The sequence below is a fragment of the Sebastes umbrosus genome, chromosome 18 (assembly GCF_015220745.1).
Source record: "Sebastes umbrosus isolate fSebUmb1 chromosome 18, fSebUmb1.pri, whole genome shotgun sequence".
Lineage (NCBI taxonomy): Eukaryota > Metazoa > Chordata > Actinopteri > Perciformes > Sebastidae > Sebastes > Sebastes umbrosus.
In genome coordinates this window covers 21572792-21591200 of record NC_051286.1, presented here as the reverse complement: position 1 = coordinate 21591200, position 18409 = coordinate 21572792, and the positions used below count along the sequence as shown (strand labels likewise).

Here is an 18409-nt window from a genome sequence, read left to right as displayed (position 1 = left end):
AAGATTATTAAAGTGTGCTATTAGTATACTTCTTCAATGCTTTCAGTTTACTTTTTATGTACTTATCAGAGATATACTTAACAAAATGATCCTTAAGTATACTTGGTTTATACCAACAAGTATACAGAAAAGTCTAAGTGCACTTGGTAAGTATACAGAAAAGTCCTAGTATACTTTGCTTATACTGAAAAGTATAATTACTACTAGTCATTTGATAATGATTACATAAAAAAATATTGATAATAAAATGATATAAATACAAACGTGGGTGGCTGCATCACTTCCAAACGTTTTCACTACTTTTGTATAATATTTGTGCCAAAACAGCACTGACATATTAAACTACTACTTGTCACCTGCAGATAAAAAATACAGCAAGATGCACTATTTGTGACAATAAAGTGCCACACACAGCTAACACTAATCCCTCTTCAAACATTTAAAAACACCCTGAAAGTTATGAGGCTTATTATAATATTTCCGTAAAATACTGGACTATTTTTTACACAAACATTTTTACTTATTTATATTTACTTTTGTAATAAATTTGTTATTAATGGCAGGTATATGTCATGTGACTTTGAGTGTAATGAATTTTTTTTTATTTTCTAAAAATGACCTACCTGTTTAAGAAATGATCGGTATCGGTATCGTTAAAATTGCAACAAAAAGTATCGGTATCGTATCGAAATAAAAAAGTTAGGTATTGCCCATCCCTAAAGTCCATTTATGCCCAATACCGTTTTATTATAGCCTATGTACTATATAGTATGTTAACAAACTGTCCATTTCAATAGATCTATTTTTTAATCTATCTAGTCTATTCTATGACCAAAGATTATTATTTTTAATATATATATATATATATATATACATATTTTTTAAATATTTTTCGATATTATTACAATATAATTGTTTTCTTACAGTTTTGTTTTTCTTATAAGCAGCTACCTTTTTCTGCCTTTTCGTTTTTCTTAACTTTATAAAAATATAAAAAAAGAAAAATATATATATATATATTTTATATTTTTTAATATTATTACAATATTATAATTGTTTTCTTACAGTTTTGTTTTTCTTATAAACAACTATCCTTCCTTCTTTCTTAACTTTTCTAACTGACGGAGCGGCAACACTGGCGCTAAAACGCATACCTTTCGGACAATGTAGTTCACAATAACAAAATTCCCTCACTGCTCCATTGTGGGCAGCATACATTTCCCGGCGTCCTTTGGGGGCAGTCGTGGGTTTGTTGTATATCCTGCTCAGACGCGGCTAGTTTAAGTTGCCTCTTAGCACGGACAAGCTGAGAGTTGTTTCTTTTCTTAGTTATCACTCGAAAAGCGAAAAAAACAACGAGTTTTGTGTAACGTTTTTATAGCGGTTGCATTTATTTCCGTTGTTTCCGCTGGACATATGAAGTGTGTTTTCAGTTTTGACGGCATAAAAGGCTTAATTAGTTGGCTAGCGTCGCTAAGCTAGCTAACGGTAACAGTAGTTAGTTACCACTCGTTGCTAGCCAGGAGGAGCATCACCATCACAACAATGCCCAGCACAGTGATTGATTGATGGGAAGATGAGTTGTCGTGTTTTGCTGGTCAGATAGCTTTTCTGTCTCCACGGGCTGTTAAGGTAACGATGACATAGGTCCTATTTCTGATAGCTATGGTAACAATATATATTGTATAAGCATTTAAAGATAAATAGATAGATAGATAGATAGATAGATAGATAGATAGATAGATAGTAACTAACTTTATTGATCCCGAGGGAAATTCAGGTTTCCAACATAACAGTTCCATAGTGCAAAAACATGTTAGTAAAAAGGCAGTAAAAAAAGTTAGTAGTGCAAAATACAAAAAAATATACCAGATATAAAAATACAAGGAGATGAAGAAAACTGTTAAAACTGAATTTAGTGCAGGGTAACACTGTGAAACAGGACTATTAAAAAAAGTGAATATAGTGCAGAAGAGACTGTTAAAAAGTGAATATAGTGCAGAGTAACACTGTGATACACGACTATTAAAAAAAGTGAATATAGTGCAGAAGAGACTGTTAAAAATGAGTATAGTGCAGGGTAACACTGTGATACACGACTATTAAAAAAAGTGAATATAGTGCAGAAGAGACTGTTAAAAATGAGTATAGTGCAGGGTAACTCCAGTAGCTTAGTCTATGAAAGTGAACTGTGTTCATTATTATCTGTCCTGCAGACCGTTCTCCTTTAAAGTGGCAATCTTGAAGATTTTCGTTTAAGTAAATGTTTGATAAGTCACTATTTATCGCCGAATGATGTAGCCAATGGTGATTGAGCCTATGGCCCACTGATGAAAGTACTGCAATATTAACTAAATATTTGCAGTATTATGAAATGGGTGACTGTCTGTGGTGATATTCCTGTAGAATCCTTAAGTATACTTGGTTTATACCAACAAGTATACAGAAAAGTCTAAGTGCACTTGGTAAGTATACAGAAAAGTCCTAGTATACTTGGCTTATACTGAAAAGTATAATCACTACTACTCATTTGGTATTGATTACATAAAAAAAATATCGATAATAAAATTATATAAATAAAAACGTGGGTGGCTGCATCACTTCCAAACGTTTTCACTACTTTTGTATAATGTTTGTGCCAAAACAGCACTGACATATTAAACTGCTACTAGTCACCTGCAGATAAAATTACAGCAAGATGCACAATTTGTTACAAAAATGCTGTATTACAGTGCCACTTTAACAAAACAGACCCTTTTTGTTCGTTAATCTCATTAACGTTGCAGTTAACCGATAGTGCTGGTCACTAATCGTCAGATTTACCCTAGTCAGCCGTTTTTCAACGCCTCCCACAGTAAATCTGTCCCAAGCTATGGATACATCCAGTGAGTCGGATTCATACGACAGGACGCAGGTGCACAGGCCTCGGGGGCGTGAAGCCCACCGCAGACCTGGCCGGGACAGAGCCAGTGGAAGTGATGGTCGACCCGCAGACATCTCCGAGAAGATCAGCACACTGGCAAACACTTTACAGGTACTCTGCTCTGCATCATGAGACAGAGACACCTATTTACCATAATTCAAAACGTACAGTACATCAGCTCACTTATAATATATTTTGGATCTTTTTTATAGCTTGCATTGGTTCCTAAACTTTTTTCAATTATTTTTTAACTAAAATCTTCTTTTCTCTGGCAGGACACCAGTAAGAACTTGACCAAAGTAGACCGGATGCTGGGCCATTACAGAGGGCATACGGATGATCAGGCTGAAGCCATGGCACTGGTCAGACACCTGTTCTATTAATTATGATTTATTATAATCTTCTCACACCTTAAAGATGGTGATTTGACATTGGCCTTTCCATTGCACATATGCAGGGTTCCTACGCAATATGGAAAAGTATGGAATTTGATTTTAGTAATTTCCAGGTCTGAATGAGTATGGAAAAAAGAAAAGAGTATGGAAAGACATTTCTGTTTCCAAACTATTGCCCCTATTCTGTTTTTTTAAGATGTAAAATTCAGATTTCTTATAAATAAATTGATCATATAAACAGAGTGTTTTTCATGGTGTTTGGAGCAGCCTAAATGTTTACTACTGTGTGAGAGAGCGCGGGCAAGAGCGAGCTTGATGTCATCGAAAGTAAGGCAAGAAGTAGGCAATGGCGTGTGACTGAACGCACACTCCATTGCAGAGCTGCCTCTACGCCTGTACGTCACAGCTAGGGCCACTCGCATAAAAGACCTCTCCATCTCACAGTCCTGGCATGGATTTCTGTCCCAGTGTGGCCCTGTTGCTAATAGAGGGGCGGCATAATTGTTTTTCACCTGGAGCAGCATTGCCCCAAGTGCAATATGTTTGACAGTGGAACGTCACCAAACTTCCGTCAAACACGTATCACAAAACCTCTTGCATGTTTATTGGAGCTATTTTGAATAAAACTAGCTGAGTTTGACAAAATGGAGCTTTTTTTCTAATAATTGTGGGAATGTTGTCAACACTCTTCTTTATTTCTCTTTCTCCTGATCTTTTCAGGGATGTGATTTGTCTTATGTATTTTTTTCTGGATACCTATTTTTTTTTACCAGTTATGTTTTCTGCCTTAATGCTATTAAACAATTTACTGTTTTCTAAGTTTGTTATTTTATGTCTGATTTTTTTTTTTTTTTTTTTATATCCTTCGGCAGCTCAGGGAGAACCTGGAGGAGTCAATCAGTCAGCTACAGACACAGAGGGTGAGCAGATCCAATGGGGCTCGGAGTGCCTCAGCTTCGGCCTCCACCCTGCACACCAGTGACCTGGAGGCTGACTCGGGATCAGGTATGAAGTAATAGAAAGGATTTCGCTGGCAGCTGTCATCTCATTGTAGTATTAGCTCTGGATCATTTGCAAAGAGATGACACATAAAGGCAGATAACACAGAAATAATATACGAAAAATGACAACAAACAAGAAAAGAAGACCTTGAAAACTTTGTGCAGTGAGTTTGTGTTTGGTTCTCTGGCTCCTGCTTTAACACTTCATGTAATTTCAGATGGCCAGCGTTTCTACCCTACTTCTCCACTGAGGGAGTATACAAGCACTCCAGGAAGGAGACGGAGGTCTCAGTCTGCCAGTGTTCGCTTCAAGGATGCCAGCCTGACAGGAGGGGATGTAAGGACAGGAGACAAACCGACTACCAATCAATGCCACTTGTTACTGTGATGTAGTGTCAGAAAGTTTCCACAAGAGGGCACACTGAGTCAGGAACATTGATTTGAAATATGTAATGCTAATGAAGGGGCTTGATAAGATTTTATTCAAACAAGATATTGTTCATATTCGCATTCAGGCCTAGAGTATGTTGTTTAGGAGTCCTTATTTATTTTGATTCTGCTTTCCACAGTGGTTTCAATACATGGGCATCTCCAAAAAGGCAATGATAGCCAATTTTTTGCTATGCTTTGCTTGTGTGTAATGTTTTGTATTCTGTATCTATCTGTGTCTGTCCCACATAGATTCACACTTTGCACCAATCCTTGAGGGATCTGCATTGTGACCAGTATAGACTGTCTGACGACCTGGATAGAGAAATCCTCAGGAGAAATAGGTATCTGAAGGGATGGGCAAAGTCTCAACCTCAAAACAGTAAACTTTTTTTATTTCCACATAGTACACAACTGAATTCACTAGTCATTGTCATTTTTTATAAGACAAGGTGATTTTTAGAACTGAGTTAAACCTCAAATATTTGTTACCTTCCATAGTAACAAATAGCATGAATAATAATAATAATACATTTTATTTGTTCTTTCAAAACATAATTACAAAGTGCTTCACAGCAGCAAAATGAAAACAGAATCCAATAAAATAACAAAGTAAAAGCATTATAAAAGAACATAAAAGTAAGAATTAACTAAAATTAAGTATAAAAGATAAGATATTTGAATAATAAAAACAATAGAATTGATTAGACACAACAAGGAATTAATTAAGTAAAAGGGCTTTTTAAAAAGTCTATTTTATAAAGAAATTTAAAAGAGGACAAAGATGTGCTAAATCGTCTCTCGAGCCACAGAAAAAAACCAAAACAATATTTTTGCCAATTTGTCACTGCCAGATTTGAAAAGTAAAATGATAACTGGTGACAATGGACATGCACAGTAAAAATGTTTATTCTCAGATATTATAATGAAAACTAATTAGAACAGGCTCTTATTAAAAAATATAATTTTGCATAGTAACCAGATAAATCAGAGTTTAAAGGGTTCTCTCTTCAAGTTGATTAACATGTACAATTAAATGTTGGATTCCTAAATCTGCATGTCTTTAAATTGAATTTATAAGATTTCTTTTTTTTTTGCTTTAACACTGGTTTGAATATTTGGATAAGGCTTTACGAATTTAGTATACGCTTATATAGTAATCCACACTAAGTGCAAGGGGACTTTTATGCAGTCTCTTGTTTATGTTTTCCCGAAGATTCCCTACATTATTTTCTACACTAACTTGGGCCTGGGCTCTGACTGGTTATTGATCTTTATTTCATATCCACTGTACATAAAAAGTTTATGCTTGAGCTTTGAAAACAAATGCATGGTTTTCGGGTCTTTGAAATCTCCTTGATGAGAAAGTGATAAAAGTGTCATTGACGGCACTGGAAAGTCAAAATGCAGCAGGTCTTACTTTCAACATGCATTAGAATTTGACATTTTCAGGTTATTAAAAAATCTCTCCTCCCTTGCGCTGCTGACCAAACTAAATTGATCCACTCTATTTCAACACCTGAAGTTGCATAATTATTTTAGTGGCGTCACATTATGCATTCACATTTTGATCAATGATGTCCTGGGAAGGGACTTTTCAAACCGACAGAGACGTCTGATGTGTGAATATTTGTCTGCTTTTTATAGGTCTGATATTGACACTAGGCGAGCGATGGAGAGCCTCACAGAGCACATGACGACTTCCCAGAGACAGGCCTCAGTGAGTTGTTGCTGTGCATTTCACCCCCAGTACTTCAAGTGTGCTTTATTGCTTTTTGCACTTGATTTTAAAGGTATAGTTCAGGTGCTGCATGTTCTCCCTGTGTTAGCGTGGGTTTTCTCCAGGTTCTCCGGTTTCCTCCCAAAGTCTAAAGATAGGCAGGTTAATTGTTGACTCTAAATTGCCCGTAGGTGTGAATGTGAGCATGAATGGTTGTCTGTCTCTATGTGTCAGCCCTGCGATAGTCTGTCAACCTGTCCAGAGTGTACCCTGCCTTCGCCCAATGTCAGCTGGGATTGGCTCTAACCCCCCCGCGACCCTGACTAGGATAAGCAGTTACAGATAATGGATGGACGGATGGATAGTTGGGTGTTTTGAAGTGGGGTTGTGTTAAGTACTTATCCATAGTCAGTGTATTACCCACAGTATATGACTGTCAGTTCGTACTAGATACAAGTACGAGTACCGACACGGGACCAAAGCAATATACTGCTGTGGACGGGGGCAGCAACAAAACATATTTTAGCCACCTAAAAGAAAGGCCCACCTAAAAATCTCTATCAGTTTTAAGTGTATGCTATATTTAGAACATTTTCGTAGCTTTACCTTGCCATCAGACAGCCCTCTCCGACAGGGGAGTAAAGCCGTTATCTATGCTCTCTTCAAAGCCACCAGAGTCCTTTGACATAAACAGTAATTTTACCTCACAGAAAAGCGGGAGTTGTTGGTCTACCGCTGCCTCAATCGGTTAGTTTGTTTGTGTTATTATGTGATTTTGGTGAATCCGAACTCACCCTTGAAAACACCAAAGTCAAACAATAACACAAACTAACTAACCGAATGAGGCAGCGGTAGACCAGCAACTCCTGTGTTCTTTGAGGTAAAATTACTGCTTTTGTCAAAGGAGTCTGGTGGATTTGAAGAAAGCAGATAACGGCTTCAGTTTGTTGTCGGAAGGGAATGTCTGATGGCAAGGTAACATGGTGAAAATTTTCTATTGATATTGATATATTTTTTTTTAGGTGAGCCTTTCTTTTAGGTGTCTAAAATATGTTTTGCTGCTGGCCCCGTCTACAGCAGTACATTGCTTTGCATCTGTGCCAGTTCTCCTGCCTGTTTCTCAAAACTGGGGGCGTGCTGACCGCCATCTACTGTAGGTAATACATTGACTATGGATAAGTACCTCATACAACCCCACTTCAAAAAATCAAAACCATCCATCACATCTACACATATATATATCACATCACATCACAGTTATTGATGAATAAAAGCTGTTGTAGAAAGCATGCAATATGCACATATTTTTGTTTTTTGAACAGAAAACAGCTACCGACAAATGGTGTCCTCTTTTTCAAATGTAACTTCAGAGAAGTCTAACTTTAGGCAAATATTTCAGTATAATTTCCAGGCACACCCCTCATCGCACCATCACAACTGTGACAAATATGCTGCTCCAACATGTTTAACATTTTTATCTTGTCAAGATAAAGGTATTAGCTGTCGTTTACAGGTGCGTGTGATGCTTCCTGATAAGACAGGGAATTCTTGCATCGTGAATGTCATACTTCCAGTCAGTTCTAAAAGATATTTTTTTGTCACCTATGTTTTTAATTTCCTGTTGTCTCATTTATCATATCCTGCTGCCATCCCTGTGCCGGTGATGTTTGCGTGACCTCAGGCGTCCTCCGTCTCACTGTCTGCAGGTGTCGTCTCGCGTTGAGCGGCGTCTGCAGGAGCTGGAGAGAGAGATGCATACTGAGCAAAGTAGCGTGGAGAGAGAGAGAAGGCCTGATCAGCGGGTGGTCACGTCTGACGAGCTGCAGGAGGTGACACTCCACCTCACCACTCATCTGCTGTTATCCTTCCATCCAACACCTCCCCGTTGACACTCTCATGTTCTCTCACATTCAAAGGCGAAAAATGTTCTAGAGACAACATGAAGGCACGCAATTCAATGGAGGGATGTGGACAAGACAAGAGGGAACATAACAATATTTAATTTGAACTTTATTTATTTATTTATCAGAGCCAGCACACATTAATTAACATCAAAAGGCTAATTTTCATTTGCAGTCCCTGAGGATTAATGTTAAAATAAAGAAACAAGTCACACAAAAGCGGACAAAACAACATCAAAGCACATAGAAGAGCATACAGCATAAATGAAAGGAAACCTAGTAAAAGTCAATACAGAACAGACATACAGGCACATATGACAATCAGAACTTTAGAACAGACTCAACTAAACACACTCACATAAAGAATAAAGCAGGCAAACAATGCAATATTAGTCATCGCATATGGCATGCCGACTCAAATACACTAGAAGGACACTGATTGACAGCGAAGGATAAACATATATCCAATATCATGTTGGCAGTGGTCTTTTTGTTGAATCTCTCAAATCAGTGCGTTCCAGTCATGTGATGCTTGGAAAGAAAAGGCTGATTGGCTTAATGAACGTTTAACATGTGGTTTAACATGTCTGAGACCAGCTAGTCAAGCAACCATCATTGCATTCATGAATAATTTTACTAATACTAAGAGCTATTCAATGAAATATGTATGTTTTTCAATATAAGGAGAAATTTGGATGATGCAGAAAAGATAAAGCAATTCAGCAGGAGGTTCTACCCGCGTACAACCAGCAGCAGCAGTAAATGCCTGCTGGTTATTCCTGAGTAATAATACAGACCACTGACATTTGCAAAATTTATGAATGCTCAAAAAAAACAAAATATTATAAGCCGTTCTGGTTGCCAACTCTGGTACAAAAGGTTAAAATGCAAACTTGATGGTGTTAAAATTGAAAGGTTATTTATATTTACCAGCCGCGACAGCAACGCTGGTATTGTTTTCACCTTGTGAGTCTCCTGTGTGTCATCATGGCAAAATGTGTTCCTGGAGACACCTACTGTAACAGGAACTACCACAGAGGCAGTTATCAGTACTTTGCCAGAGGTTTATATTTCTGTTTGTCTGTGGACAGATTTTGGAGTTCCAAGATGAGTGTGGTCTGAGCAAAGGCGCCGGAAGTAGGGGGGTAGGAAGTGAGGAACGGGACATTGGCCCCCCCCACTTTACGCCTCTGGTCCGATTTGGCGTTGCGGCTGGTGTGATCCCATCACAAGATGGTCTCTAGTTATTTCTGTGTTGTGTTGTCCTTACATTAGGGGTGTAACGGTACACAGAAGTCACAGTTTGGTCCCTGCCCAGGTTTAGGAATCGCGATTCGGTGTGAATTCTGTACAACGAAAAAAACAACCACAAATGCATAAGAATTCGTTGCTTTTCATTTATATTTAAGAGACAGTAGTGCCAATGTCAAAGACAAAATCCTCTTGCTGGGGACTGAGGTAGCATTTTGCCCGCTTACAACTTTGGTAAACTAATATCATTATACAAACAAGGAACATTTCAAGCACTTTTGTATTTCACTGTAGAAACACTGAACAAACACTTTCCCAAAAGGCAACAGGTCACAATAGGCTTAAAAACTGAAAAGCATCTCTTATGCTATGAAACTGAAAATAAATAGAAGAATGAACTTGTGCATTAGGAGGAGTGTTGATCGGCACATCTGGGGTGATATCGTCGAATGTGTGTTAGCATGTTGGATGTAGTTCCATTCACATACCCCACAACAGTGGAGCAACGCCGACACAGCGTCCTCGTCTTATACACAACACTCTCTCCAGTGCACACTTACCGGGTCACTGTGTCTTACTGAAGGGTTTTCTCTCTAATGCACTGCAGTCCTCCCTTGTTTGTTAAAGCAGCATCCCCACCGTGTCACCTAGCCCTCTTGCTCTGCTTTATGAGACTATAAAGCACACCTAGGCAATTACTTCGCTGCAGTGCAAATGGTCGCTAAGCAAGCGGTTGCTACTTTCCCGCATTTCATGCCAATCATGTTTCTTTTTTGCATTTGTCTCGTAGCATTAATAGCTGAGAGAGCTCTGTCATTAGGTGCACTTTAGTGATGTAGACTCAAAGCACTCAAAGTCAATAGATGCCCACAGTCACAGTAAAGAACACATTATCTTGTATTATTGCTCTCTTACATTGCTACTTTACATTTAGCCACACAAATCATCCATATTATACATCATCAGCATAATGCTAGTTCATTTTTTAAATAACTCAACCATTTATTTCTTGGTTACTGGTTTTGAGGACAGCGTTTTTTAGAAGCTAATCAGTGTCTTTGCTATCATTCCTCTCTGAGTCTCTCATGCCTACTGCAGTTTATTAGTACACCACAGAGGGGCACTGTGTAGCTGCATCCAGACTGATAACCATTTTGTGGGCAAGATTTTTCAACCCACTGTGTAATGATAGTAGCTTCCAATTCATTTGCATCCCTCTCCTCCGTAGTGCCCTAATGGGACACCAGCAGGGCCCAGGGCGATGGGAAATAATGCATTTGTCCAAAAATTAAGGGTAAATAAACAAGCATGAGGACATGAAGAGGAAAATAATCTCTTTTACTACTAAAGAGCAGGAGAGCAGGGAGAGCAGAGGGCACATTTATCCCCCACCGATGGGCCCGCTGTGATGTGAATCAAATAGATGATGAGTCACTTGGGTAGATGTTATTGCTAGCAGCCGGTAATTCATCATCACAGCCCGCTCAGAACGAGTGGGATTGAGTGGGATCTAAGCTCTTGTACAAATCCGCCATGATGCCAGTATCTTGTTCCAAGAAGATGAGATGGGGGGATGCCATGATGCAATGGCACCTCTCATGTTGCATTCTTACACTACTCTTATATGTGTGTGCTCTTATAATGATACATGCTGTGGCCTGTGTTATTGTGTTTTATAGACTTCAGGGAGACGCCACGTTCAAGCCCATGAGAGAGAGGAGGCCGTTACAGCCAAGATACTGAAAGCAGACCGTGAGAAATCCAAGGTGAATATATTTATTCTCAAAGGATTGTTTTGTATTGAAAAACTAAAAACCTTTGGTAGATTATTATGAATTTAGCGCTATGAAAATTTGCCTTATAAAAGTTTCTGCATCATTTTACTGAAGTAGTAGTTAGCATTCATATTTTCACGAGGGCTGTGAAAGTTAACGCGATAATAACGCGTTGATGCAAATTGGTTTCAACGCATCCATTTTACGGAATCCATTGGTACCAACCATGTCATACAAGCTTGTCGCGAAGGAGGCAAAATAACGCTCGAAAATTACGCTACATTCTGGCATAGCCATTTTCAAAGAGGTCCCTTGACCTCTGACCTCAAGATATGTGAATGGAAATGGGTTCTATGGGTACCCACGAGTCTCCCCTTTACAGATATGCCCACTTTATGATAATCACATGCAGTTTGGGGCAAGTCATAGTCAAGTCAGCACACTGACACACTGACAGCTGTTGTTTTGGTTGCGGTGCCTGTTGGGCTTGAGTTTACCATGTTGTGATTTGAGCATATTTTTTATGCTAAATGCAGTACCTGTGAGGGTTTCTAGACAGTATTTGTCAGTGTTTTGTGTTTTTAATTGATTTCCAATAATAAATATATACATACATTTGCATATAGCAAGCATATTTGTCCACTCCCATGTTTATAAGAGTATTAAATACTTCTTTGAACAGTTACAAAATGTATGATTAATTTGCAATTAATCATGATTAACTATGGACAGTCATGAGATTAATCTTGATTAAATATTTTGATTGATTGACAGCCCTAAAATTAAATAGAGCCCCATCCTAACACTTTCATAATTGTGCCTTTAACTCAAATTGTATACATTCTAAATTTGTAGATCGCAGATTCTCCATACATACATACATACATACTGCAGGCGATCACATCACACCACGCTCCTGCTACTTCCACATCAATTCCCAGAACACTCCTTCATTATGTATTGTCCTGACATTGTTATTGTTATGCTCTTCTTAGATGGAGCAGGAACTGGAGAGAGCTAGAAGACTACTTGACCAGTCTGAGGATAGCAGAGAGTCCCTTGTTCAGCAGGTTTGTTTGTGTCTGTGTGTGCTTTACCTGATTGTACATGTAGATGTACTGTACAGTAAACCCCAGGAGACAAAACAATAAAAAGTGCAGCATCTTCTTAGAGAACCACCGTGTCATTTTGCTCACTGTCAGACAGTCATATGTCTTTCTCTGTCTCTGCCTACGCGGCTAACGATCCCCAGGTGGAGGACATGCGAGGTGAGCTGCTGAAGACGAGGAAGGAGAAGACTGAGCTTCAGAGGGCACGTCTGGAGACTTCTCAGCCCATTGCTCAGCCACATGGCAACCACACTGACGGTGAGGAGGGAAGAGGTGGACAGCGAGGGCCAGGTATGTCTGGACTCTGGAGGTGAGGGAAAGGAGCATGAACAGGAAGACGGAGAGGATTTGGATGCAGATTAAAAGATTGCTATGACAACTCTGTAACCATAGAAATAGCTGGCATTATGTTTAAGGAGAGAAAATTGTGAGTACCTTACAACAAAGTGTTGAAAATCTTACTTATCAAGGTTTTTTGTAATGGTATTGATTTTAGGGCATCAAAGGGCCTTAAAATATGGAGAATGGAACCTGCCAAAATCTAAAATAAATGAATAAATAAATAAATGAGTCAATAAATAAATAAATATCTCATTAAATGTAGCAAAAATAATATTAAAAATAAATGTAGCCATTAATTAATTTATAAAATGTTACCTAAATTGATATATCTGTTTTAATTTGCTTTTTCTTTCTTTATTTGTATTAATTTCCTTATTTATTTACTCTTCTGTTTAATTGTCCCTTTTATTTATGCATTTATTTGTATTCATTTTTAAATGTATTTATTTATTTTAAATTAAACAGAAGAGTAAATAAATAAAGGAATTAATGCAAAGATAAATACATAAAGAAGCAAAATAAAACAGAAATATCAATTTATGTCACATTACAATTCATTAATGGCTACATTTATTTTTAATATTATTTTGCTACATTTATTGACATTTATTTATGGAGTCATTTTTTTATTTATTCATTTATTTTTGATTTTTGCAGGTTCTGTCCTCCATATTAAAAGGCAGTGGAAGTTAAAAAAATGACAGATTCTTATAACATTGTCTAAAGTTCAATAGTAGTTCAATATGAAATAAGATTTTTCTGCTGATTTATGTTTAAATCTGAATTTGACAGATTGGATAAAAGATGGTGAAACACTTTATGATGACCTCCCCAATAGTACTTAGTGCTTGTATATCAGCATATTTGTTTATCATGGAGAATCCTGCTTCATTCAAATCTCTTATCACTTCATTTATATTCTATTCACGTCTACCAACTCTCTGTCTGCCCCAAGTGACCAAGTGAAGTGATTGACATGTGAGCCATGCATATGAGCCTCCAATGTAGTAGGTAAAGAGGTAGTAAAAAAAAAAAAAGGCAGTAAGGTTAGAAAGTAAATAAAAATGCTCAAATATTCAATAGGCTTTTTTTGCAGTGTGCAGTGCATTTCTTGTTCTCCCTAATTCAACTGCCACCTCAAGTTCCTTGTCACCAAGCGCCCTACATTTCTTGTCTCCACATGTAGAAATCAATTCTAACAACACTTTGATTATGTGCCTGCCTGTGTGCGTACATGTGTTCATGTGTATAGATCGTTTGAACCTGGAGAAAGAAGTGGCGAAGCTGCGAGCCCAGCTGCGCACGGCCTCAGTCCTCGGCGAGGTTGAAGAACTAAAAAGGACTCTGGACCGCAAGGAGAAGGAGAGAGTCCAACTCAGCATACAGGTGGAGGTGTGTATCGGAGAAATTGTGTGACAATGGGTATTCATTAGGGCTGTCAATCGATTAAAATATTTAATCGCATGATTGTCCATGACTAATTGCGAGTAATTGCAAATCAGTCACTCAATTTTTATCTGTATAAAATGTACCTTAAAGGGAGATTTGTCAAGTATTTAATACTCGTATCAACATGGGAGTGGGCAAATATGCTGCTTTATGCAATGTATGTATATATTTATTATTGGAAATCCATTAACACCAAAAAACAATGACAAATATTGTCCGGAAACCCTCACAGGTACTGCATTTAGCATAAAAAATATGCTCAAATCATAACATGGCAAACTCAAGCCCAACAGGCAACAACAGCTGTCAGTGTGTCAGTGTGCTGACTTGACTATGACTCACTGCATGTGATTATCATAAAGTGGGCATGTCTGTAAAGTGGAGACTCGTGGGTACCCATAGAACCCATTTTCATTCACATATCTTGGGGTCAAGGGACCCCTTTGAAAATGGCAATGCCAGTTTTTCCTAGCCAAAATTTAGCATAAGTTTGGAGCGTTGTTTAGCCTCCTTACTCCGCTATAACCTGAAAATCGCAAGTTGCGTTAATGCATTAAAGAAATTATTGCCGTTAAAATGAATTTGCATTAACTTGTTATTAACGTGATAACTTTGACAGCCCTGGGATTTATATAAAGCAACAAGAGCTTATAATACCAGTGGTTCAAAGAAGGCATTGCATGTAATTCCTTAGTCATCTCTGTGTCTTTGCAGTATGCCTTAAAGAATAAATGGAAATATGGAGGATCTCTTGGCTGGAGTGCAAATGAACAAAACAGAAGCATGCTTTTGACTTTGCCTGTGTTGGTGTCTCCGCCCTGAGCAGGGTTATTTCAGTTTGTCGGGTGCCTCTCATCCGTGGTCGCATCCTCCGCCAACTCCATGCCACTTTATCCTCTTAAAATCGTCAGATGAAGTGACAGTCGGAATAGGAAATCAGAAGTCAACCAGCAGTCATTTATCCTTCTCAAACTGGTGCGATGTGTCACTTCCATCACTGTAACTAGACATAAAAAAACTAAAAAAATTCCCTTGCTAAGCAGGGATATTCAAGGCTGTGGTGGGTATCAATAAAATGTTAGTAGAAATAGCTTCACTTAAAGCATTGGCACATTCCTCTAATCTCTGATGTTTCTTTCACCGAAAATGTGTTTAAACTCCCACGCTTCCCCTATTGCCGAGTAGGTGTTAAAAGATGAAGTGGGTGTTTGCATGTATCACCTGGGGCGTCTCTTATGGTTTTTATGTCTGGATCAAAATAGACGTTGGAAACGTTTCATTTTAACGGTAAATGAGTAAAAATGAAGTATAATGAGGAGAATAGGGTGGAAGATTCAATTTCTCAGTGACTGAATTTATATACAGTCTAATAGGCCTATGACTAATCAGTCTATGACTAATTACTCCTAACTGGCAGTCTGATTCAGTATAAATACCTAAACGGCACCAGGCTAACCTTACTTGCCCTTACTTAAGACTTCAATCAAACTCGAAATTTCAAAGTGATTGTGATTTTCTTGTGGAAAATGAAGTTAATCCAGTGCAACCCTCCTTTCAGACTACTTTTCAGACCAGCCTTGCAGATAATCCAATTGTAGGCAGCATGACAGTCTCAACCTTCTTTGACCTTTCTGTGTTTGCCTTTTGTCCTCTTCTTTGCTCGCTATACCCGCCCTTTGCCGTTGATCTTTTCTTTATAACTCTCATACCTATTTTCTTTTTTGCTTCCTTCTTTAAAAATCAACTGCTTTTTCTCCCTTTTTCTAGCTACCATTGCCCTAAACCCATTCCTCCACCCCCCCCATGTCTCCCTTTTTTTTGCCTTTCTGTCTTTTCCCTCCCATTAGCAGTAGTAGTAGTCATACAAACACACACGCACGTCCTTGACCTTTCTCTTTCCTATATACCAGGAATTGTCATCAGACCTGGCGCGGCGGGCGCAGCAGCAGCTACGGATGCTGGAACAGTTGAAAGAGATGCAGGTATTTTTATATTGGTTATTGCGTCACACAGTAATTCATCAGCGGATAGGTAATTTAAGTCAAGGACTCTAAACAAGGGGGGCTTGTTCTAGTGGCAGTTTAAATTGGAAGCATGTTGTGTGTAGTGCCTCATTCTGGGCCACAAGTTCATAGAATTACAACTTAAAGACGCTGCAGTAATGAGATCCTTCAGAATTAGGCCTGTTAAGACATTTTAGGATCCACCCAAAGCTTTAAAGAACACAAATTCAGTTTATGAAGAATGAATATACTCTTTATTTATGAATTCACTCATCCTTACAGAGCCGAGAGCAGACGGAGAGGAGGGAGACGGTGGAATTACTTCAGGAGAGCGCAAGGAGCAGAGATGAATTGAAGACCAGGGCCCAAGAGGCTGTGCGCCAGTGGAGGGCAAAGTGCAGGAGACTGCAGAAGGAGCTGGAGGAGGCGAGCGCCCAGGCTCAGTTCCACACCGACAAGGCCTCGCAGGTCGGTTGAGGCAGATTCATTCACTACACGACTTTTGACACCACAGCCTACAGCAGCAGCTGCGGCTAAGTAACTGTTGATCTTTATAATGTTGGCTTTGTCTCCACATTGAAAAACGTCCGTCTTAACAACTCATTGAGTCTAGCGGACTGATCTGCCCTATTTCAAGATATTACTAGTGCCAGGAGTGAAATGTAAAACTAAATTTGATGTGAGAAAAAAATCTCATTACCATTTTCTTTAAGGGGACATTCCACTGATTTTTAGTTCTTTATTTTGTGCATATGAGAGAAGAGCTATACAATAACATGCACAGGTGGGTTGAAAAAAATAAATAAAAGGTAAAAGGTTCCCACCTAACATTGAAATTAAAGACAGCTCTATTGCAATTTACAAACTGATATGAAAGAAAGAAAAGAATACTATTTTCAAACAAGAAATGCTAGAGATAAAAAAGAAAAAATAATAATTAAAAAAACAGGATGACAATATCAAATATTTGCACAGGTCTTCATACTATGTATCCACCTCGTTTACACAATACTGTACTCTGTCGAGAGGTTGTTTAAGATCTCTTTTAAAAATCAGAAATGTGGAGTCACTGTAAAGTGAAGCAGGAAAGCTGTTCCATACAACTGGACCTCTAAACCTAGTTGAAAACTGGCCAAGGCTACTTCTGTAGAACTGACTATATACTGCAGAAGATCAACAGATCTGGTGTGATAACAGTGGATCTGCCACTTGGTTACAAAGAAACTGAAAGGAAGTGGGTAGTGAATTGTTAAGAAATTTAAGTACAAAAGTACTTATCGGAAGTTTGTCAAATATGTTTGATTTTACACATTAAGCAAACTGTCTCAAGGAGTACTACACAGCCTGTGAAAACAGTCATATAATGTCTTCTGTGGCTTTGGGGGGAGCTTTCCAAAGTTTGAAGAAATAACCCTGATGATGTCATTAGGGTTATTTCAGCTTGACATTCTTCTGAAAACGCTCAGCTGGGAGCACTCAGAGTACTTTGGAGGCGCAGCGTTGACGCTTTGGTTGCATCTGGTTGCTATGATACGGAATATTCGCGGAAGTAAACTGAGGGCTGAAGCATGTAGGGAGAGAGGACAGACCTTCCGGTCTATGTGGGTTTATGAGATTTTCAGGGCTCAACAGTAAAGATTGCTCACTTGCTGGGGCAAGTAAAATGACACGTCAGGCTAGTGAATCTAGCAACTCACTTGCCAGTGGCAAAAAAGAATTAAACGCATAGTTTGCGCAGTACCGATAGGACACAAGTAAATGGCGGCAGGTCAAGACAAAGTTTATGAGTATTTCAATTAAACTAACAACAGCAGAGTTTTAATTTGGGTGATGATGGGGGATGTGGGCAAAACTCCTATTTCATATACTGAAATCTAGATTAAACGTGAAAATTAACTTTGGTCTTTGTTATTTGATCACCACTATTAAATAAAACAATATGTATAGGGGCATGTAAAAATTGATTTTGGGCATGTAGATTTCTGGCCTACTTGCCCAACCAGGCAATTGAAAAAAAACATTAACCCTGGAACCCTGGATTTTATGGGCAAGTAGGATCGTTTGATTCAGATTCAGACCCACTCAGGGAAATTTGTTACAGTAAAAACAAT

The 18409-nt window shown here is 38.4% G+C and overlaps 1 protein-coding gene across 4 annotated transcripts in view; it reads left to right on the top strand.

The window, feature by feature from the left end:
• The first annotated feature begins 1239 nt into the window (after nucleotides 1-1239).
• Nucleotides 1240-18409, top strand: part of LOC119477058 (centrosomal protein of 128 kDa) — a 55855-nt gene continuing 38685 nt past the window's right edge. For 3 of the 4 annotated variants that reach the window (XM_037750899.1, XM_037750900.1, XM_037750901.1), the window contains exons 1-14: nucleotides 1240-1632; nucleotides 2856-3034; nucleotides 3199-3285; nucleotides 4191-4323; nucleotides 4538-4656; nucleotides 5001-5092; nucleotides 6396-6468; nucleotides 8175-8297; nucleotides 11300-11386; nucleotides 12391-12465; nucleotides 12648-12795; nucleotides 14099-14238; nucleotides 16206-16277; nucleotides 16581-16766. In XM_037750899.1, the coding sequence (XP_037606827.1) occupies nucleotides 2873-3034; nucleotides 3199-3285; nucleotides 4191-4323; nucleotides 4538-4656; nucleotides 5001-5092; nucleotides 6396-6468; nucleotides 8175-8297; nucleotides 11300-11386; nucleotides 12391-12465; nucleotides 12648-12795; nucleotides 14099-14238; nucleotides 16206-16277; nucleotides 16581-16766 (1497 nt within the window). In that variant the 5' untranslated portion in view covers nucleotides 1240-1632; nucleotides 2856-2872. The remainder of the gene's footprint in view (nucleotides 1633-2855; nucleotides 3035-3198; nucleotides 3286-4190; nucleotides 4324-4537; nucleotides 4657-5000; nucleotides 5093-6395; nucleotides 6469-8174; nucleotides 8298-11299; nucleotides 11387-12390; nucleotides 12466-12647; nucleotides 12796-14098; nucleotides 14239-16205; nucleotides 16278-16580; nucleotides 16767-18409) is intronic. The other variant, XM_037750898.1, reaches the window with a different exon arrangement.